Source organism: Microcaecilia unicolor, chromosome 2 (genome assembly GCF_901765095.1).
Source record: "Microcaecilia unicolor chromosome 2, aMicUni1.1, whole genome shotgun sequence".
Classification (NCBI taxonomy): Eukaryota; Metazoa; Chordata; class Amphibia; order Gymnophiona; family Siphonopidae; genus Microcaecilia; species Microcaecilia unicolor.
Window position 1 is genome coordinate 152,559,834 of NC_044032.1, and position 24,564 is coordinate 152,584,397.

Genomic DNA, 24,564 nt, shown 5'->3' on the forward strand with positions numbered 1-24,564 from the left:
ATTTAATACTCAGCTGCAAATGTTGCAGAACACAGCAGCATGCCTAATCTATAGATCTTCTAAATATGAAAGAGTAACACCATTGTTTTTGAAACCCCATTGGCTTCCAGTTACATAGCATGAGTTGTTTTCAAAACTTGTTCTTTAATCCACCTCATCTTATATGGATTAGCTCCTATTTATATGCATAAATTGGTAGCTCTAATAACTGGAGAAACAAACTAATAATAATATACAAAAAAATAAAGCTTGTTAAATAAATAGTGAGATCTTCATCCACTTAGAAATCTGTAACGGGATCCTTGGCAAGACAGCAGGATGCAGAGATTATAAGCAGACGTTGTTGTGGTTCCAAGCTATGCGGCCCTTTTACTAAGCAGTGTAAGCGTCTATGCGTGCCCAACATGCGCCAAAATGGAGTTATCGTCCAGCTCCCACGTGGCTCTTGCGGTAATTTCATTTTTGGTGCACGTCCAAGAAATAATTTTTATTTTGGACGCATGTAATGGGCGCAAACCAAGTGGCATTTGATGCGCGTAGATCATTACCGCTCGGTTACCGCATGAGACTTTACCTCTAGGTCAATGGTTTTGCGGTAAGGTCTCAAACCCAAAATGGACACGTGGCGATTTTTATTTTTGGCAAAAATTTAAAAAAAGGCATTTTTTTGCAGGTGTGCTGAAAAATTCTGTGCGCACCCAAAACACACATCTACACTACTGCAGGCCATTTTCAGGGCACCTTAGTAAAAGGACCCCTATATAGGAAGCACAATTGTATTCCGTGATTAAGATAAGTTCGCTTTTTTTATAGTTGGCATGCAGACTTCCTTACTTTTTTGATAATTTTTGAAAGTATTTTTTGAAATTATTTTCTGGTAGAACCCTTTCATCATATAGTGAGACCTTACCATTTAGGGTGTCCTGTTTAGACTTGGAGATAGAGGGAATCAGTTATTTTTCTCCAGTATTGGGAGCATTTTTATGGATTCTTTTTTTCGTCTTCTCAGAAATCGATGATGGGAACTTGACTCCTTGTAAAATAGTGGGTTATAGTACCTTATGGCATTCCCCTATTAGGAGATTTGAGGTTTCATTGTTTAATAATTAAATATTCAGGAAGCCTAATTGGATGGGGATCTCACTATTTATTTAACAAACTTTACTTTTTTGTAAACTGGTAGATCTAAAAACCACAAACAATTACCTAAACTTCCGAAAAAACCTAAAGACTCACCTTTTCAGAAAGGCATACCCCACAGAACCAACATAAACACCCGAACACTGAAACACAACATAATTAAACTAGGAAACGGATAATACACAAAACTTTCAATACACGATCCCACCCCATGCAACCTGCATGGGGCGAACCATACTAGCTCTATTTAATTATACTATACACTCTGTATTTGTTTACTCCGGAATCTGTAATCCATCACTCCAGAACTATGTAAGCCATAGGTGGGAAAATGTGGGATACAATGTAACAAATAAATAAATATAGAAATTGTGATCCTTTGAGAAGATCTTATATGGCTTTACATTATCCTCATTTAAAAAAGGTGAAATATAAAAGAGTGTTTGCAGATCAATTCTCATATAAAGCTACTTCCTGGTGAAATTCCTTACCGGTGGCTACAAGATCTTCACAGAATTATATTTAGAAAAATGCTTAAAACCTACCTTTTTGGAAGATTTGTAAATGCTTGTTAAATTTTAATATTTATCAGATATTGTACTTGCCTAGGAATGCTTAGTTATTTGTTTGTAAACTGCATTGAACTCTTAGAGGTAAATGAGATAGAAATGCCAATTATATTGTAATTAGTGCATGAAAACTGTCATGATTCTGTGGTAGCTGTTGGTGTGCCTCTGTGGTAGCAGTTAAGATGCCCTAATTCACAGGTTAACTGCTTAATGTGCCTCAGTAAAATACACTCTGAGGCATATTTTCAAAGCACTTAGCCTTCCAAAGTTCCATAGAAACCTATGGAACTTTGGAAGGCTAAGTGCTTTGAAAATATGCCTCTCTATGAGTTTTGAAGGCAAAATTTTAATTTGAGTTTGTGAGAATTATGGTTTCATAGGACTGAGCTGAACTGCAAAAACTGATGAAGTCTAAAACATGCCATTAGACTTGGGCCTTTATCACTGAGACATCCATGTACTTTTGCAAACTTAGAAAAGAAAGGTAAGAAGGCATATTGGGGGTGTATATTCCATTATCAGACTTTCCCAGCTGCTCTGCCAAATCTGTGAGTGACCAGGGGAGATAGAAAGCCGTTTGTGGCCACTGCCACAATTCTCCAATGGCACAGGTTTGCTACTCTTGATGTACTGTAGGATTGGAAAGATGGTATAATAAAGGGAACAACTGAGTGAGATATGACCTTGTCAGAATTGCATCACACAGGAGCAGGTCTGTTTGGGGATGAAGGGCTTTGATCAACACTCGAGCCAGCTGCTGGTGAGTCCCAGTAGGAATTATTTGCCATATCTTAGATCCATGTTGTTTCCCTATCTCATGGCCAAACCCAATATGCTAGCAGCTATAATTGGTATGCAACTGAGTAAAGGGGCTCCTAGAAGTAAGTAAGCAATACTTGATTACCTCTGTTTGGTTGTTCATTGAATGGAGAAGATTTTGCATGATCCGCGTTGCTCAGATGGTTGAATTCACTTGCGGCTCGGTTACCAAGATCAATGACATGAGGCCAGACTGAATAAAATTGAACAGCGAACTGTGTCACCACCTTGCAAGCAGTGGGAGCTTCCCATATTAAGGATAACCTACTTATTCATACCACCACTACTGCATTTGCTAATCAGGAAGGACACTTGTTATACTTTAGAGTGTGGTTTGCCACATTTTCATTGTGAAGTTAATGCACTCAATCAATTTAAAGTTTATTTTATATATTTCAAAAGCAATTTATTTATTTATTTTGTTGCATTTGTATCGCACATTTCCCCACCTATTTGTAGGCTCAATGTGGCTTACATAGTACTATGATGGCGATTGCCAATTCCAGTATGACAGATACAGAGTGGTAGTGTGTTAAAGTTCATGAGTAAGAAGGCATTAGGTAATCAAGGAAGAAAGAGGTAAGTGTTGTCCAGGTCTAGTATTAGTTTCATTTTGTAGCAGGGTTCAGGTGTTTAGGTTGGATCATTAGGGTATGCCTTCTTGAACAGATTGGTTTTTAATCATTTTCGGAAGCTTGTTCGGTCGTGCAATGTTTTCAAGACATTTGGTAGTGTGTTCCATAGTTGCACGCTTATGTAGGAGAAACTAGATGTGTATGTTGATTTATATTTTATTAGCAAAAAAAAAAAGCACAAAGGACCTTTAAAAACGAAAGGGAACAACGTTCTTTCATTAAAAAAACCTTTTTAATAGTGAACTTTGATTGAAGGAAGACCCGACACGGGCTGTGTTTCGGTGCTACCACATCCGCGTCAGGGGTCACACCAATGACAAAGGAGGCTTCAACAGACTAATTTCAAATGGATGATGATTTCCAAAATTGTGTGTGATATGTTCCTCCAAATAAAATGCAGAGCTCACACACATCAACAGTGTAAGTCTGATTGAGGAGAAGTATGCTTTTGCCAATTGCAATTTCTTGTTTGAATTTGGTTAGGAGAGTAATTAGTACTGTTTCAGTGCTGTGGTTGGAGTGAAATCCTGGTTGTGATTTGTGTAATATTGAGAATTTGTTTAAGTAGTTGGTGAGTTGCTTGGTTACCATGCTTTCCAACAGTTTAACTACCAGAGGGATAGATGCTACCGGGCGGTAGTTGGTGATTTCATTTGCTTTTTTGTGTGTCTTTAGATATAGGGGTGAGTAGTATGTTGCCTTTATCCTTAGGGAAGAGTCCATGTTGCAGCATGTGGTTTATGTGGAATGTGAGGTCTGTTCTAAAGTGTTGAGGGGCGGATTTATTATATTGGTAGTGTGAAACGCTATCAAACGCTTTCTTTAATCAACCCATGCTATACTGAGATTTCTTCTTCCTTTTTTTTTTTTTTTTTTGCAATTGCCATAATAGTAAGAGCTGGCCTTTTGTTCCATATGCTCCTTTCTTATTGCCTTTCTGCTCTAGTGCCTTGATATTATTAGAGTCAATATGTTCAAATATTCTTTTGGCATTTATTGCAGTGAACAACTTATAGGTAGACAAGGTATTGGTTTGTAATTTTTGGGAAGGTTACTTGGCTCTCCCTTTGGAAATAGAAACATTCCTATCTAAAGTTTAACATTCCTGATATCAGGATCCAGTGAGGACTATTTCAGGAAGACATCTTGTCACCAATCTTGTTTTGTATAACATTTAATCCTTTGCATACACTTCTTAACTCTGAGTTATGGATTTAGCCTTAATCCTAGAGCTGGCAAAGACCCAGAGTTTACATCACACCTGCTGTTGGTAGATGGCTTGAAGCACTACAGTCATAGCGATCAACATTTGGCAGAACAACTGCTTTAGTAAAAAGCATTTCAGATGACATCAGGATGACTTTTGGCCTGGATAAATGTGCGAAGACAACCTTCCTAGGAGGAATATTAAATAAAATGACACAATCAGCAGTCAGAGAGATGCTTTCAATCAGGGAAATTGAACAGGAAAGGGTGTACAAACATCTAGGAGTACAGGAAGGAGCAACAATCCAGCATAAACTTCTGAAAGACAAGATCAGCAAAAAGTACTGTAAGAGAATGAAATTACTAATAAAAAGTGCTCTAACATTAAGGAATAAGACATAAGCGATCAACCAACTTGTGATTCGTATACTCTTGTTTAGCTTAGGAATTGTGGACTAGCCTTTTAAATACATTGAAAAATTGGATTTACAAATGAAAACTCCTCTACACTCATGAGGTAATCTAAAAAACATCAGTATAGGCTGAGGCAATATTTTCCTAGAGAAGAAGGAGGAATGGGCCTCCTAGAAATTGAATATATACACAGGCTTGGAGGCCAACAAAGGTAACTCTATTTGACAGCATCAACAGATCAAATGCACAAAAAGCGTTGAAGCCTGAAAGCAAGCATTGAGAATTTAGCTTCATCATTAAAATTGGACAGACATTCTGATGAGTAGAAGAAATGAGTGAAAACTGACCTGTATACAAAGGAATGGAACCAACAATGATGCCCAAAGTTGTACGCCCAACTATGGATGCGCTTCTGAGGATGCGCACGCAAATAAATTTGGGACCAAAGCAATGTTCAGACAACAAAGGTAGAAAAATGTATTTTTTTTCTGAATTTTTTACTTATAATATGTCAGTTTTCAGAAATGTGGATCTCTGATATCTTGTATTTGAGTCTCTGTTTCTTATTATTATATCAGGTATTCTATATAGGGGTGGAATGTGTTTTCTTTTTGCAGGGTTTGTTTACTGGGGTTCTGAAGGGTTTTCCCTTCTCTGCCTCCACCCCCGTCCCCAATACCTTGGGAGAGATGGTGTTACAGGGGGTCCATTTTAATTTTTCCACTTGGATTCCACTCAGTCCTAACTCCACCACTGTTCCAATCATCTCTCTCTCCAAAAATTGTGTTCCTTATTAGAAATACAATCCCATACCATGTCAGTTTTCTAACATGTAATGAAGTGTTCTTATCTCTTCTATCATCTCAGAACAGTGGCTCCCTTTGCCCTCCTTCCCATTTTCTGTTTCTGCCCAAGCAATTCACAGACTGGTCCTTCCTAGCTGAAATAGCTTTTTAGTTTAAGAATCACAGATGTTTTGGGGGTCAGCAGAGACTGTTGACTCCAGATCAGTAAGTTGACTGCATGTTTGGCGAGTGTCTGTAAGAGCAGAGGTGTGCACTGTGCAATGTCTTACCTGACGGGAGCATTTTGTGTCCCTGAGAGCTTTAAGGCTTCCATTCCAGTGCAAGAGCTGAAAGACTATCATTAGTTCCTGGAAGAGAAAACAGGAATTTGTATTATGATGACAGAGTGTAGCGCTTTCTTTTTGTATTAACAGTGCCTATAATCAACCAATCAATTTATCCTAATCGTACATACATTTTAAGGTATCACATAATACAGGAGAAATATCAAGAACCAAAAGAACCAAAACAGTACAATGTGTCTAAAAAAATGTGCGCTAAAATTAGATACCCACCCTGTGAATTCATGACTTAAATGTTAAACTAGTACATCGATCTGTTCAGTTCCCACAGTAAAAAACACGTATATCTCCAAAGGTTGGAAAAATCAAATAACAGTCACTGTAGTCCCAAACAGGTGAATAATTCTAATCAACTTATTTCACACTGTCTTCAAACTGCATGTCTTCATATCTGCAACCAGTTCCCTTTTCAGAGTTAATTCACGTGTTAAATATTCAGTTTTTTGGTGCAGGTTTCCTGCAGGATGCCTGAGTGTGAAACTGCAGACCTATTAATCAACAACCTTTCATTACAATCTGCCTCAATACTTTAATTCTGCATGGTAGTTGATAAGAAAACAATTAAAAAGTGCTCCACAGGTGACCTAGGAAATTATACATCAGTCAGTGTGGTAATGTCAGTGTGGAGCAAACTGGTAAAGGCTATTCTGAAAAACAACTGGGCATATGGGTAAACATGGCGCAATGAAGAAGAAGAGCCAATATGAACCTAGCAAATGAACTCTTTTTCTTTGGCTCACCAATTATTTTTTTGTGTGTATTTATAAACTTCTGGACGATGGTATGCTGACCGATATAATGTACTGGCTTTTCAGAAAGTGTTTGACAAAGTTCTTTATGACAGACGTCTCAAAAAATTGGATAGTAGGCTTTCTCATTGTGAACTTGGTAACTGGTGAGAAGATATGAAGCAGAAAGTAGGACTAAATGGTCAGTTCTCCCAATGGATAAAGGTAAATAGCAGAGTGGCCCAGGAATCTGTACAGAGATTTAACACATTCATCCATGATCTGGAAACCAGCAACGAGGGAGGTAATCAAATCTGCAGATGTGTGTTTGTTACACTTCATATACCACCTTTCCTGAAGGGAAAACAAGGTGGTTTACAGACTAACTCATAAAATAGAAAGAAATACCAAATTCATCAGAGAAGAAAATACTAAAGGAAGAACATACACAGCCAAAAGTGGAGGAGGAGGAGAGTGAAAGGGAGTTCAGAGCTGTTCCATGTGTGCGGACCATCACAGACAAGGCACTCTAAAGGCCTGAGTAAAGAGATGGGTTTTCAGGGCTGTCTTAAATTTAACATGAGATGGTTCAAGCTGAAGTGGTGGTGATAGGTGCTTCCATAGGGAAGGAGCTCAGAACAAGAAGGTTAAGTATCCAGTAGTGCAGTGCCAATATAGACCAGAGAGGATGGAAGTATATAAAGATGAAGCATATTAGAAGAGCAGAAAAGATGTGAAGGGAGTTAAGGAGGGATGCAAGATAAGAGGCACAACCCATGTAGATGGCCCAGTGAACAAGAATCAACATTTTAAATTGCAACTGAAAAGTGATAGGGAGCCAGTGCTGCTAACATAGGAGAGAAATGACATGATCTGTTCTGTAGGTGTGGCAAAGGTGATGAACCACAATATTTTCTATCGATTGGAGACATTTCAAAACGGTAGCCGGAAGGTCTACAATAGACAGAATTGTAATAATCTAATCTAGAAGTAAAATCAGTGTGAAGAAGCAAGGAAGGAGGGAATTGATTTAAATTGTTGCAATGCCCAGAAACAAGTTTGAACCATATTTGAGGCGTCCCTTTCTAATTTTTGCATCTACGTGCGCAAAACATGTGCTAAAATATTTTTTAAAATTCTTTCATTATTTCACATGCTTGATACACTGCATGTGGCCTAATATAGGCGTCACTGCAGTTTACAAAAATAAATAAATAAATAAAAATCTAAAAACTTAGAAGAAAGAAAAGAGGAAGAAAAGGGATTGGGGGAAGGAGGACATACCACGGAGTGAAGAGGGAACAGAGGGAAGGAAGAAAGAAGGGCAGAGAGTCACAATAGAAGCTCCTTTGAGCAGGGACTGTCCCTCTTTGTTAAATTGTACAGCGCTGCGTAACCCTGGTAGCGCTTTAGAAATGTTAAATAGTAGTAGTAATAGGAGAGCTGATGGAAAGGTTATGATGGTAAGGCAAATGCAATTCTAAAAAGGTGAGTTTTTAAGACTGATTTGAAAGAAGTAATGGAGGGTTGATCCCAAACCTGATGCGGGAGCTCATTCCAGAGTTTAGACGCGAGATAACTAAAGGCAGAATCTTGAGTGCAACTAAGATGGATAAGAGAAGGTGGTGGTAAGGACAAAAGATTATTATCGGCTGATCTAAGACAACTCTAAGGAGAGGGGCAGAAAGTAGGTGTGTCTATGCAAATTGGTTGGCACATCAGCATTGCTGCACGTTAACCAATTAGCCCAGGTGTAGTGCAAGGGGCCTTATCACCTACAAAATAGATGATGGTAGGTGCTCACTCGCTAATGGCCATGTGCTAATGGCAACATTAGCGCATGGCCATTAATGGAAAAACTGGAAATTCAGCCATTTTCTGGCTGCAACCTAAAGTGGTCTTAGCGTGCAGAAAACTCCCATGTAAGGGTGGGAAAGGCCACTTTCTGCCTCAGCTTAGTAAAAACACTCTTTAAAAAAGGTTTTTAAACAATTTCAGAAGGACCAAATCTCAAAGAAAAATGTGAGTTAGCAGGGGAATATCTCTATACTGAGAAATATAAAAATAAGAAAAACCTTTTAGCCTAGTTTTTTTTTTTTAAATGACACTCCTTGGGCCACCATTGTGGTTCATGGTAGGAGGTGGGCTCAATTCCTGGCTTCAGTCCTTTGCTCCCTGGGTCTGGCTGGACTGGGGATTCTCTGGAGACAGAGTCCACAGCCCCTGGATGAGAGAGGTTCATAGTCATTGCTCAATGGAGACACAAATGGCCAGAGTTAAGACCTCTGAGTGCTAGTTTGCAGAAACTGCTGCTCTGCTCTACATCCCCAGCCATGGACTATGTCCCTAGCGGAGCAGGACTGGACTAAAGTAATTTGGGAGTGAATATAAAACCACTGGGTGTTTGTGCATGAAGGTTCATGGTGTCAAATCTGGTTAAAAGCATAGGCGTAGACTGGGGGGGGGGGCGAGGGGGGGCAATGCCCCCCAAAACGACGACGAGGCGCCGCCGCGCCATTAGTTAAAAAAAAAAACACATGCACGCACGCGCTCCTCTCCATCCGCTTGGCTTCGCTGCTCTCTCTGTCTGCGTCCCGCCTTCCTCTGACGTCAGAGGAAGGCGGGACGCAGACAGAGAGGGCAGGGAAGGCAAGCGGAGTAGCGGACGGAGAGGAGCGTGTCCGTCTACCCCTCTCTCTTCCTCCCTCCCTCCCTCCCTCTGCCGCAGGCAGCAGTCTTTTCCACAGTTCCTGGCAGCGGTAGCGTTGTACACGCTGCCTTCGGCTCTGCCCTGAAGCCTTCTCTTCAAGTTCCTGTTCCCGCATAGGTGGGAACAAGAACTTGAAGAGAAGGCTTCCGGGGCAGACCGAAGGCAGCGTGTACATCGCTACCGCTGCCAGGAACGCTGAAAAAGCTGAAGACTGTTGCCTGCGCCGGAGGGAAGGAGGAAGAGAGGGGGTAAACGGAGTCACCATCTTGGACCTCGTGGGGGTGGGGCGGGGTGGGGAGCAGAGGGAAGATGGATGGTACTGGGAGGGGTGGGGAGCAGAGGGATGGACCAGGAGATGGATGGGATTGGGAGAGGTCAGGCACAGCAGAGGGAAGGAGCAGAAGATGGATGGGACGGAGGGATGGTGAGCAGAGGGAAGGAACAGAAGATGGATGGGACTGGGAGGGGTGGGGAGCAGAGGGAAGGAGCAAGAGATGGATGGGACTGGGAGGGGTGGGGAGCAGAAGGAAGGAGCAAGAGATGGATGGGACTGCGAGGGGTGGGGAGCAGAAGGAAGGAGCAAGAGATGGATGGGACTGCGAGGGGTGGGGAGCAGAGGGAAGGAGCAAGAGATGGATGGTACTGGGAGGGGTGGGGAGCAGAGGGATGGACCAGGAGATGCATGGGATTGGGAGAGGTCAGGCACAGCAGAGGGAAGGAGCAGAAGATGGATGGGACGGAGGGATGGTGAGCAGAGGGAAGGAACAAGATGGATGGGACTGGGAGGGGTGGGGAGCAGAGGGAAGGAGCAAGAGATGGATGGGACTGGGAGGGGTGGGGAGCAGAAGGAAGGAGCAAGAGATGGATGGGACTGCGAGGGGTGGGGAGCAGAAGGAAGGAGCAAGAGATGGATGGGACTGAGAGGGGTGGGGAGCAGAGGGATGGACCAGGAGATGGATGGGATTGGGAGAGGTCAGGCACAGCAGAGGGAAGGAGCAAGAGATGGATGAGACTGGGAGGGTGGGGAGCAGAGGGAAGCCTACTGGAAAGAAGACACTGCATAAAACAGAAGACACTGGGACCAAAGCGAATAGAAAAACTAAATGATCAGACAACAAAGGTAGATAAAAGTATTTTATTCATAATTTATTAATTGAAATGTGTCAGCTTTTTGAAATGTGCATCTGTGATATTTTGCCTGTAAATTTCAATTCCTTCCTCCACATTAGCATATTCATTTGCATATGTATATATGCAAATGATATGCTAATATGCTCCGCCCATTCTTTGCCCCCCCAAATGAAACAGTCAAACTACACCTATGGTTAAAAGTGAACTGCAATCTTAAAGATACCGGAGGAAACTAATGAGAAAGGAAGGAAGGAAGGAAGGAAGGAAGGAAGGAAGGAAGGAAGGAAGAAGTTACATGCCCTATAATTTATCATATGAACAAGATTTTGCTCATGGACTTAAAGTCAGAGAGGAACTTAGATTAAATTCAGAAAAATCATATTTATTTTTGTAGGATTCTGGGAAAATATATAGTGCTGCTTGTCTTAATATGATTGCTTTCTTCCTTTTCTAAATCTTTAAGCTATCTTTTTTTTTTTTTTTTTTACATTAAAACATAAAGTAGCTAGCCCTAGTATTGGTTTAAATGTGGCCTGCTTTGTTCTCGGAGGAAGGCAATACTTTTTAAAAAGTTGAAAAAATAAAGAGAAATTAAGTTAGTTGGGTAGGGAGGAGCATCACCATGGATCTATCTGGAGGTAAGTACTAGGATTCAGAAGTAAAATTAAAATTTCACTGAGAGACACTAAAACAACAAACAAACAAAAAAACCCAGTCAGAACAAGGGCGATGAAAAAAAGGGGGGACAGCAGATGATGTAGAAAATTCCACTTTATTGAACATCCAGGACTCAACATGAGCCGTGTTTCGGCCCGCAAGGGCCTTCTTCAGGAGTCACTTGAATTGGATGTATGTTGTTACAAGTAGAAAAGTGTTATGTTCAATGTCTGAATCAAGGATAAGTCCTTATAAATTGTATGTAAAAGCACGTCCAAAGTTGCTTGGACTCAGGTGACTATAAACTGCTAAAAGCCACTATACACCAGCAAGGACAGGAGAAGAGCAGGCGTGGCGAGGGTATTGATAAAGAAGACAATGGTAGTGTTTAGTAATGGTGACTCCTCTGCAGTAGGAGCTGAAATAAAACCACCCGTTCTTTCTGTATAAGCCACCTAAACCTTTCAGATCCTTTTGGCATTTTTTAGTCACCACCAGTTTGAGACAGCTTTGGCCAACTGGTCTAGAGGAGAAAAGGCTTAAATATGTGTCACTCCACTGACTTATCAGGCCTTCTTTCATCATATCCTGGCGATTTGGTATGATAGTGAGGCAATACCTAGACATCCTAACCCATCTGACCAGCACTTCCTGTTGCTGTATGGGGGAGGATCTTCAGTGGCACAAGAGCAAAAAGCTCTGTGATGCTTGTTAGTGTTGTCACCATGCTGGCTAGAAAGGACATCTAAAGAGAAAGATGCTGAGCCATGGGGCAGGCAACGGAGGAGCAATAAAATTTATTTGGGCTATGTCCATGTGGGCTCCTCTTTCCAATGCTAGCCTGAAGCATTTGAGGGGGCCATGTAGAAAATTACCTGTTAAGAGTATCACTTATCTGTAAAATGTTTGACTTTCATATAGAGATTGACAAAATGTTTTATCTTCTTTTGTAAAATATCAATAAAATCTTAAAAAAAAAAAGTTGAATCTTTCTCACCCTAGTTCATATATTCACTGAGGCCCTGAAAGTGCTGCTGAGCTTTTCTGGAAAATCTGAATACACAACAGCTGGAGACACTAATAGTGAAGCTTTGCCCACAGCACATATGAGAATGGCTGAGAGGGAGATGGAGACTGCTGTATGCTCCAGAACCTGTCTAGGTTGCTGAGAGGCAAAACTCTCTCTCCCAGTATCTAGTTCAGCATGAAGTAAAGGGTCACTGCAAGCTGTGCTTCAACAGAAGCAGGAATTATAAAGAGAAATAGAGAGAGCATGGAAAGCAATTGGCCACTGTCTCAATAAATAAAGCAGAGGAACAAGTTAGCAGAAAGATGGTTTCAACTTTTTAGGCCCGATCTGCCAATAACTTGTAACAGTATAAATAAATACAGCTTTGGTGAGGTTTTCATGAGGTCTAAGAAAAATAATGTGAAAGGGTACCAAAGTAAAACAAAACAATGACTGTCTGGCTGGAATCTGACTGTAAGAAGGGCCTCCCAAAAGCTGCCACAGCTCATAAGGTCTTTATCAACTGGCAGGTACACACTGTGGGTACCAGACATTTCTTTGCTAGTAGTTCCCTTAGAAATGTTTGGAATATAACCAGGGCTTTTTTTGAGGGGGTACTTGGGGGTACTGAGTACCGGTACCTTTTCCGTTGTCTGCTAAAATTGACCCATGGCCCCCACATTTTAATGAAAGATTTCAGGTTCTACACACCAATTCTGCCTTGTCTGTGACTTGTTGCAGGGGGCCTGGCTATTGAGGGGTGGGTCTCTCAGTGATCACCCCATCCCTGAAGGGTGGCCTGGCATTTGAGTACCGGCACCTTTTTCACTAGAAAAAAAACACACTGAATATAACAGACTTTTAAAAGTGGTAAGGTTTTAGCAGTTAAAATAGATACAAACTAGGTAAAAAAAAATAGGGCCCTGTTTATGAAGGTGCGTTAGCATTTTTAGCGCGTGCTAAAAATTAGCACGCACTAACCGTGTAGACGCCCATAGGAATATTATGGGCATCTACACGGTTAGTGCATGCTGCCTAGCATAGGCTAAAAATGCTAGCACAGCTTAGTAAACCGGGCCCATAATATGTACTCTTATTTTCTTAAGCAAGAGTAGCTCCATCATCACAAGCATTCTGTATATTTCAGTCAGTCAGTCAGTCAGTCAGTCAGTCAGTCAGTCAGCAGAATAAAATCATTAAGGGATTCCCTTTTTAGAGTCAAATCTATGTACACTGTGGCATAGTAGACTGAAGTTTAAGACCTGCTGTCTAGTGCAATCAAGTGGAATCAGGTATGCCATAGATGACACTTGCTCAGTCCTTAAAGAAAAAGTACATGCACAGACCTGCCCTCCTTCTCCCACCTGGCACTCCCCAATCAGATTGCCCACAGCACAGACCCCGTCTCCCAGTAGAACATCCAGCACAACTCCCTCCTCCCTAGCATAGACCCCAAACATCCCTCCCAGGACTTACCCAGGGATTTCCTTGGTAGTCTAATGGCCCAGGGAGGGAGCAATCCTCATCCACTCCAACCTAAGGGGCTGCACTGGGTTCATAATGGCACTGATGCCCTAACAGTAGTTTATTGGTACTACAGCTAGGGGGTCAACCTTCCAGATAAGGAGTAATTATATTTCACAGCCAGGCTGGTAAAACTCAGACACATGTATCAATTATACATAAGAACACAAAGATGAACTTCATACTGTCTAACAGAGATAACTAATTGACAAAAGAAATGTTAAACTACAAAAATAAAAGATTTTATGGTTGTTTTGAGAAAAACCAGTTTAGAAGTTCAATGACAATGATCACCCACTTGTGGCATTTGATGTGTGGGGGAGGAGGAACATTCATCAAGCAGCTTTAGGGCCCTAAGTTGCGATATTTGGGCTTTAACCTGACTTAAAAGGCCCTAACGCTGCCTGATCTAAAATACCACGGTGCTATAAAAATATTTAATTGTATAAAATGCACCCTTCATATTTCTTCTTGTACATTGTAATATATAGATAGCAGATGTAAATTCTACGATCTGACATTTTCAATTACTAAACTAAAAATAAAATGATTTATCTTACCTTTGTTGTCTGGTGATTTCCTCTTTCTAATCATCTTTCTTCCTGTCTCTGGTATTGCTTCCCTGTGCTCCCAGCACAGTTCTGTGCTCTGAACTCTGTTTCCAGAGCCTCCTGTCTATTCTCCTCCTTCATTTCCTGCCCTATATCCATCTCACATTCAACTTTCTTCCTCATTCTCAAATTTATCTCGATTCCATCCCTTCCTTTCCCTTCTCCTCCATTCATGAACACCGTCTCCTCCCTTCTCTTCCCCCTTCCCTCCCTTCCATAGGCACCATCTCCTCCTGTCTCCCTTCTCTCCCGTTCGCCTCCTTTCCATGTGCACCATCTCCTCTTGTCTCTCTTCTCTCCCCTTCCTCTCCTTTCCATGGGCACCATCTCCTTCCATCTCCCTTCCCCCTCCTCTCTATAGGCATCATCACTTCCCATCTTCCTTCCCCTCCTCTCTATAGGCACCATCTCCTCCCATCTCTCTTCCCTTCCATTCTCCTCCCCTCCCATCTATAGGCACCTTCTCCTCTCATCTCCCTTACCCTCAGCTCCATGGGCATCATCTCCTCCATATCTCTTCCCTTCACTTCTCCTCCCCTCCCCTTTAGGGGCACCATCTCATCCCTTCTCTTCCCCTCCATGGGCACCATCTGACACACAAACCCCACTTGAGACAGAATGTTTTGGTCTGAGTCTCCACTGACCCCCCCCCCCCCTTGACTATCATATTTTTCTCTCTGCCACCCCCCCCCCCCACCACTCCTGCAGCTTTTTTTCCTTCTGCCGCCTCCGCATTCACCGGTATCTCATTCCCCTTCACATCCCTCTGGCAACCCTTCAAACTTGCCTGTAAAGACAGCAGCACTAAGCACACAATGCTTCTCTCTAGCCATAGCCCTCCCTCTCTAGTGTCCTGTCCACAGGAAACAGGAAGTTTCATCAGAGGAGGTATGACACTAGAGAGGGAGGGCTCTGGCTAGAGATAGGCAGTGTTCTTAGTGCTGCCATCTGTATAGACAAGTTCAGAGGGCTGTTAGGGAGTGGGGAGGGGGAATGCAAATAATGCAGCCCTATTGCAAGTGCATGTTTTGCATCTCATTACTATGTAAATGCTCTAAATGCAACTCATGGTGATTCACTGCAAGTTGCATTAGGGCCTCAGAACCACGATAAAATAACCCAGCTTGTTGCTGGGGTTATTTTACCATTTGGGAGCATCGGCGCTGCACCCCCATGACTTAACCCTTCCTGCACAAGTCCCACCCACCCCACCTACCCCAGCTAGGGAGAAACAGCATTGGTGGTCGGTGGGGGACGGGGGGGATGAGGAGGGGTCGTCCAGAGATTCTTCAAGCAGGAACAACTCCCAGTTGCGCCTACCTAGTCCAGCACTGCAGTCACAATGCCCCCCCCCAGTGCTAGTCTCACGTAACTACTGCTAAGGGTCACGTTTCCATATAAGGAGATATTTCCTTATACTAGAATCTGACCCCCTAGTGGTAGTTGCATCACTGTGACTGTGGCATTGGAGTGGGCAGGAGCAACTTCGAGTTCCTCCTGCCTGAAGACCCCCTGGACCCCTCACACCCCTGAACTCTGAGGACCACCCATACCTCACCCCTGACCACCAATGCTATTTCTCAGGTAGTCCTTGGGTGGGATGGGCAGGACCTGTGCAGAGAAGGTTGTCGAGGGGAGGGTGCAGGGAGGACTCGGGGGACCCTCTCCTTGTGGTCCAGGAGCATTGGGCCATGGCTTTTTAATCTGATGCTCCTGGGCTGCAGCAATAACACTGCTTAAAGGTGGCTAGCAAATAGCGTTATTCCTGTAAAGCAGGATTCGGCAATCTGCAATACTGGGATCTCGCAGGTTGCTGAATCATGTGGGCAATCAAGGTGTGGTAAAAGGCAAACTTTTACCACACCATAATAAATTCCCCATCTTGATCTTCTGTACTTAGGTTCACATGCTAGTGAATTCAAATAAATTAATTCTGTGTGTGTACTTTTAGTACTTAGGTAGTGAATTAAATCATTTTAATTTCTGTGTCATGCAATTGGGGTTTTGATGGATGAAACAGTATTTGAAGAAAAGATTTTGCAAAAAAGGGTTTTTCTGTCTCTGATAAAGTGTGAGGCAACTATTCTTATAAGCACAGCCCCCTAAACTCACCCAGTTTCCTATAGCAGAGCTTTAAAATTCTGAAGCATGTTTTTCAAACTTCTGTGGCAATTATATGGTTAATTCCTATACATTTTTATATATTTATATATTAAATTAGTCTTTGGTATTTAACTTTATGAAAAAGCCATTTTATGGCAGTTTTTGTGAGCCTAGATATTGTTATTTGGTTGCTTCTCTGGGGAAAGGTATCTTAGATCAGTGTTTCCCAAGTTCAGTCATGGAGTACCCTTTGCCAGTCAGGTTTTCAATATATCCACAATGAATATTCATGAACTTGATTTGCATGCACTGCCTCCATTATATACAGATCTCTTTCATGCATTTTCATTGTGGATATCCTGAAAGTCTGACTGGCAAGGGGTACTACAGGACCGGACTTCGGAAACACTGTCTTAGATGATCAGTACTGGGAAGTGAGGAGTAGGATAGAAAATAGGAAAAGAAAAAAAATCTGGGTGATATACACAGCTAAAAATGTTCAGTTCATTTTCAGATTTTCCTGATTTTCTGGTGGGTTTTTAATTTGTATACACATTAAAACTTTTGAACATGCACAAATCAATTTTGCATTAATTTGTAGGTGTATATGTGTACAATTGAGTTTGCATATGCTAAAAATGTTTAAGGTTTCCAAATGAACCCAACCAAATGCACACTAATGAATGCAGATCTCTAGATAGCTCAGAGGAAGAGAATGGAGAAGGCATTACAGACAGGAGGGATAAGGATAGGAGAAGCATGGAGGAAAAGATGGGCAGAATAGGGGAAGAAAGGGAGAATGGGATGAGGGGAGGAGGGTACAGATTAGGAGTGAGAGAGAAAGAAGGGCTGTTTATTGTTTTATAATTTGCTTAACTGTCTTTCATCCAAAGTATTAAATAAACCTGTATAAGCACATTAACCAGTTCAGCAAACAGATAAAAGACACTCTAGTCTAAATATAAACCCATTACCTGACAGAATACATTCATAGCACAGGGGTAGATTGCCTGAGTCCAGGAAGAGTGCTGCATTGATATCACTAATCCAGTCTAGACTAATACCTTGTCAAATTAGAAAAAGCTTGAGACAACATCCATGTTTTAAGTGCTGATTAAAGTTAGGATAGCTCTGCTCTGCTCTGAGCTAACTGGGGAGGCTATTCCAGCAGAAAGGAGCAAAATAACAAATGCGGTGTATCTTATCGACTCTAAGCAAATCACTGTAGGAGTAGCGAGGTGTAATGTATGCTGAAAAGGATTAAACAGAGCACAACCAAAATTGGGGGCAGGAGAACATCTTTTTGGTTGGAGGCACCAGACAAACCAATCAGGTGTCAGAGCAGACAGAGTGATGATAGCAGAGAAGACTTTATTGGTAAACAAATTAATTAAAAATAGTATGCCCGACACAGCCATGTTTCACCCATCAGGAGCTGCTTCAGGGGCTCAACATTACTGTTAAGATAAATAAAATCAATATTTGAGAACAGAAAATAAGAACAATTAAAAAAACTACAATAAAATCATGACACATATCGGAACTGCATAATAAATACTACTACTACTAAATACATAAATAAATAAATAAAATAATGAAATGAGTACTTAAGCAAACCAATAAATAATAGTAAAAATGTCATTTCAAAACACTCTAATGAAACATACGCAGTGACAAACTACAATGATGGTAAGGATGATTGTGTTTGGTTTTACCTGTATGGTTTTTTTTATGGATAAGTTTGATACTCTGTGTTTTTTTAACTGATTTGATCTTGCAGTAATGCCTATAGTGAGGTGAATGAATTACAGCATAAGGGTATGTTATGAATTTTGGTTCCCCCCCATACACATTTGTGTGCTTTTTTATTGTAGTTTGTCAATGTGTATGTTTCATGTACAGTGCTTTGAGATGACATTTTTATTATTCTTTATGTGTTTACTTAAGTACTCATTTAGGGCCCTGTTTACTAAGCAGCGTTAAAGGCACATTAGCGTCTTTAATGCATGTTAACCATGTATGTGCATTAACTGTGTACGTGCCTACAATATCCTTATAGGCATCTACATGGTTAACGCACACGCTAATTGTAGGTGCATTAAAAATGCTAACGTGCCTTAGTAAACAGGGCCCTTAATTATTTACTTACTTATGTATTTATTATTATTATTATTTATTTTATAATTCTGATACATGCAACAATTTTATTATAGTTTTAAAAATTATTCTTATTGCTTTGTTCTCAAATATTGATTTTATTTATCTTAACAGTAATGTTGAGCCCTGGAAGCAGTCCCTGGTGGGCGAAACACAGCCATGTCGAGTGTTCTGTTTTTAGTTAATTTGTTTACCAGTAAATCTGCTTTGCTATCATCACCATGTCTGCTCCAATGCCTTAATTCCTTTTGGAACTTGCGGACCACTTGCCAGTTTGTTTTCTGCAATATGCAGACATTGGCACCATTCAGGATTAGCCTAATTTTAGTGCAGTGGCCTGCGAGCCAGCAGAACTGGACTCTGGGCAAGTTATTTAAAGCTCCATTGCCCCAGGCACAAAAGAAAATAAAATGAAAACCTTAAATTGTAAGCCTACTAGGAACAGAGAAAGTATCTGTATATATAATATATAAACTGTTTTGATTGTACCACAGAAAGGTGGTATATCAAATCCCTTCCCTTTCCTTTCCTTCTTTAAGCTGCATCCTTCCCTCTGCTTAGGAATGAACTGAAGTCCTTTGAACCACAGAATTTAAAGTATGACAATCTGGATCGTTTCACAGAATTCATGACGATGATTTTGTGCTTGTACTTTATGTGCACTGTACAGCACCAGTCATCATTACTATAATACTAGGGGTAAAATTAATCATACTGATTTCTGGGAAAAGATAGACAATTTAATTTCTTTAAGAAACTTTAATATAGTTCGGGCTTGGAATGATTTTAGCAAAAAAAAGTACTAAGAGAGATTGCTCCTTGGAAACAGAAGAGAATGAGATTGAGGGAGTCAGTAAAATGGTATGATGATGAGTTGGTGCAATCTCTTGGCATTCTGCTCCACTCCAGACACTGGATTTCAATTTCTTTGTGATTGCGCTAGAGTGGACTACTATTGTTGTGTTATGCCACTACATATTTATTTTGATTTGAGATCTTACCTAGCGTAGTTTGGCATAACTGACTCCTGAGGCAGGCGTTTGTTCACGCTGAAACATGGCCCGTGTCGGGTCATTATTAAAGCACACTTGTTCCATTCTTGAGTTCCCTTTGTGAGTTTTTCTGGACTACGTGATGATGAGTTGAAAATGTTGAATCGGGAATGTAGGAGGTTAGAGAGACTTTGAAGGAAATGGCCAACAGCGAATATTAAGAGAAGCTGAAGACAGGTAATTCATAAGTACAAATATGCTCTTAAATTGAAAAGAAAAGAATATTTATGATGTAGAAAAATTGGATGTGAAAATGCTATTTAAACTAGTCAATTTTTTGACTAATGTGAATCATTTGATCGACCCAAAAGGTCTTATCTTACCATCCTCTAATTACCTAGCATTCTTTTTTAAACATAAGATTGAAAATTCAGGGGCATGTGGGTTGGGTTTAGAGGTTCTAATTTTAGAAAGAGAATTAGAGACCATGGTGGATAGAGTATGGAATCATTCAAAGACAATAGAAATTAATGAAGTTAAGTGATTGTTGAATTGTTACACAAAAACTACATTTTTTTTAGATGCTTGTCCTGTAAGGTTAATGAAGTTTGCTTCTCCATTGTTTTGGGGTGTGTTAACTGCTTGACTTAATCATCATTTATACTAAGGTATTTTTCCTAACATTGGTGGTGAAATAATTTTGACTTCTGTACCAAAAAATCCTAAAGGTGACTTAAAGGAAATTTCAAATTATAGGCCGTAGCCTCTATACCATTGCTGACTATGATTATGGAGGGATGGGTCATGAAACAGCTGACATGTTATATTAATAAATATGAATTTGTTACAGCTAACTCAGTGGGAATTTCGGAAAGGGTATAGCACAGAGCCTATTTTAGGATCTCTAGTGGCACATGGGAAACATCTGTTGAGTTGCAGTCAAAGTGCTACTATTATTCAATTTGATCTATCAAGTGCCTTTGACCTGGTCAACCACAATTTATTGTTGCTTCTGTTGGATAGCTTTGGTATACAAGGTGCAGTGTTGAACTGCTTTAAGGGGATTTTTGACTAGTTGCAGATATAGGGTTAAGATGCAGGGTGTTCTGTCTGATGTTTGGTTTTCAACATGTGAGGTCCCACAGGGATCACCCCTTTCACCAATTTTATTTAATTTGTTGTTACAGCCACTAGGTAAGGTCCTAGATGGTGTAAAGTTATATACCTTTACCTATGCAGATGACAATACTATTCTGATGGCTTTTTCAAAGAGTTATGAAGAGATAAGGGACATTCAAAAATTTATGGAGGTTATAGAAGGGTGGGCTTGATGTTTTTGCTTGAAACGTAAGGTAAAACACAATTTCTTTGGATAGGTCCACCTAAGAATATAAAAGGTAAGGAGACTTTTGTTATTGGGAGTAATACTTTTAAGTTTAAGTTTGAGTTCATCACTCATATATTAGGAGTTGAAGTGGATAGTCAGCTAACTATGTTAAATCAGGTTACTAAGGTGGTAAAGAGCTCCTTCTTTCTATTAAGCAAATTAAGAGCAATAAGTAGAAATTTGAATTACATTGTTTTAGACTCATAGTACAATCTTTGTTGCTTTCTAAGTTGGATTATTGCAGTATAGTTTGTGCTGGTTGCACAAATGATGTCCTGAAACAGCTTCAGCTGATTCAAAATCTTGCAGTTAGAATCATGTTTTCTCTGAGTAGGGAAGCGCATATATCTCCTTACCTTGCTAAACTTCATTGGTTACCAGTAGCTGCAAGGTCTCATTTTAAATTATGTACTATGGGTTTTAGGGCATTGTATGGGGATCTTCCATTATATTTGGCTGAGTTTTTTTCTTTGTTGAATAGACAATTAGATAGGTGCCAGATAGTTTTGAGATTTCTTTCTATGGCAATGACTAAACTTAGTAAACAGAAGGCTTCATGCCTATCATATAAGGCTTCTTCAGTTTGGAATTCACTTCCTAAGATAATCAGGTCATCTAAGGACTATTTAACTTTTAGAAAACATTTCTCTTTAAGAAATATATTGATTGAATTTTTTAACTTACTGTACTCAAACTGTGAATTCCGGAATTGTCTCGGTCTTTGAACATTAACACATATTCCACCATATACCTCTTAGTTCACATTAGCAAAGAAGCACGACATTTCCAGGAAAATACACAAACTAGTCAATATAATAAAATAATAATTTACTGTATGTTGACAAAATGACAGTCTTACTAATCATTACCATACAAAACAAATTTCCTAAATAAATAAATTTTTATATGCTTACGAAACTGAACGTAATTGGTTACAGAAAGCAGCAAATCCTGAACATGTTTATCCAAACGAGCTGCCTGAAATGAGAAAAGAATATCTAATAACCTAGTTCTTTTTGAATTCTTTAGGGGAGGATAAGTGAAAACAGCCATTGTTCTAACTCTAAACTTTTGTGAACCCCCCCCCCCCCCCCAAAAAAAAAAGATCCAACAGATAAAGAGGAGCAAGGCCATGCAGTAGCTTAAAATAAAACAAAAAAATTTGAACAGCACCCTGGCATCCACAGGAAGCCAATGGAGCTTTATATAAAACATAGAAACACTGTCTAATTGAGGTCCCTGTTTACTAAGTCGCACTGAAGACGTGCTAACGTTTTTAGTGCATGCTAATACTAATAAGTTCCTATGGGTGTCTCTAGTGTTAGCATGCGCTAAAAACGCTAGCACACCTTAGTAAACAGGGCCCTTGGTCTTTAGTCTTTTGTGATCCACGCTGAACTGTGAAGCCTTTTGCGGAATACAAGATTAATGTGCAATGTAATGTGTAACTATCAGCTCTAGCCACTAGAGTTTTGATTGTGACCCCTGAAGCAGGTGACTGCCTCCGCTGAAACACAGCCCGTGTCAGGTTCATATTCTGGTGCTTCCATTAAAGAACCTTTGAGATTTCATCTCCCTGGTTGGTCGTCATTTGTGTCATTCTCTACTTTCTCTTGGTCCCTGTTCAATCTGGATCCAAAAGCAGAGCACCCCCATGGAAGGCTGTAGTTTAAAGTAGAGTACTACAGGTAGAGAATTACTGGACTAACATCACAATGGTACAATGGCCTTCCATCTCCTGTGGCTATTCCAAGGAAAATGAGAAAGTTTGTGGGAAGAGCCTGAATTTGTAGCCCTTCAAACAATAGCAAAATTGCAAGTGGGTAGACATCTTGCCTATAAGATACTGACCAGTGGTATTTGATTTCCACCTACTCCAGGCACATTCCTTGATATATACAGTGGTGGAAATAAGTATTTGATCCCTTGCTGATTTTGTAAGTTTGCCCACTGACAAAGACATGAGCAGCCCATAATTGAAGGGTAGGTTATTGGTAACAGTGAGAGATAGCACATCACAAATTAAATCCGGAAAATCACATTGTGGAAAGTATATGAACTTATTTGCATTCTGCAGAGGGAAATAAGTATTTGATCCCCCACCAACCAGTAAGAGATCTGGCCCCTACAGACCAGGTAGATGCTCCAAATCAACTCGTTACCTGCATGACAGACAGCTGTCGGCAATGGTCACCTGTATGAAAGACACCTGTCCACAGACTCAGTGAATCAGTCAGACTCTAACCTCTACAAAATGGCCAAGAGCAAGGAGCTGTCTAAGGATGTCAGGGACAAGATCATACACCTGCACAAGGCTGGAATGGGCTACAAAACCATCAGTAAGACGCTGGGCGAGAAGGAGACAACTGTTGGTGCCATAGTAAGAAAATGGAAGAAGTACAAAATGACTGTCAATCGACAAAGATCTGGGGCTCCACGCAAAATCTCACCTCGTGGGGTATCCTTGATCATGAGGAAGGTTAGAAATCAGCCTACAACTACAAGGGGGGAACTTGTCAATGATCTCAAGGCAGCTGGGACCACTGTCACCACGAAAACCATTGGTAACACATTACGACATAACGGATTGCAATCCTGCAGTGCCCGCAAGGTCCCCCTGCTCCGGAAGGCACATGTGACGGCCCGTCTGAAGTTTGCCAGTGAACACCTGGATGATGCCGAGAGTGATTGGGAGAAGGTGCTGTGGTCAGATGAGACAAAAATTGAGCTCTTTGGCATGAACTCAACTCGCCGTGTTTGGAGGAAGAGAAATGCTGCCTATGACCCAAAGAACACCGTCCCCACTGTCAAGCATGGAGGTGGAAATGTTATGTTTTGGGGGTGTTTCTCTGCTAAGGGCACAGGACTACTTCACCGCATCAATGGGAGAATGGATGGGGCCATGTACCGTACAATTCTGAGTGACAACCTCCTTCCCTCCGCCAGGGCCTTAAAAATGGGTCGTGGCTGGGTCTTCCAGCACGACAATGACCCAAAACATACAGCCAAGGCAACAAAGGAGTGGCTCAGGAAGAAGCACATTAGGGTCATGGAGTGGCCTAGCCAGTCACCAGACCTTAATCCCATTGAAAACTTATGGAGGGAGCTGAAGCTGCGAGTTGCCAAGCGACAGCCCAGAACTCTTAATGATTTAGAGATGATCTGCAAAGAGGAGTGGACCAAAATTCCTCCTGACATGTGTGCAAACCTCATCATCAACTACAGAAGACGTCTGACCGCTGTGCTTGCCAACAAGGGTTTTGCCACCAAGTATTAGGTCTTGTTTGCCAGAGGGATTAAATACTTATTTCCCTCTGCAGAATGCAAATAAATTCATATACTTTCCACAATGTGATTTTCCGGATTTAATTTGTGATGTGCTATCTCTCACTGTTACCAATAACCTACCCTTCAATTATGGGCTGCTCATGTCTTTGTCAGTGGGCAAACTTACAAAATCAGCAAGGGATCAAATACTTATTTCCACCACTGTAGAAGGTTAGGAAGGACATTATTCACAAGAGTCAATTAGGGATTTATATCCACAAATGAATATCTCTAACCTCAGCAATAGAGTAACTGTAATCCTTTTGCTGGTCATTTAGAGACAAATATAAAATACACC

The 24,564-nt window shown here is 40.9% G+C and overlaps 1 protein-coding gene across 1 annotated transcript in view; it reads right to left on the minus strand.

Annotated features, from left to right (window-relative positions):
* LIX1 (limb and CNS expressed 1) overlaps nt 1-24,564 on the minus strand; it is a 181,449-nt gene that overhangs the window by 5,440 nt on the left and 151,445 nt on the right. The window contains exon 5 of the mRNA XM_030193411.1: nt 5,859-5,936. Coding sequence (XP_030049271.1) covers nt 5,859-5,936 — 78 coding nt within the window. The remainder of the gene's footprint in view (nt 1-5,858; nt 5,937-24,564) is intronic.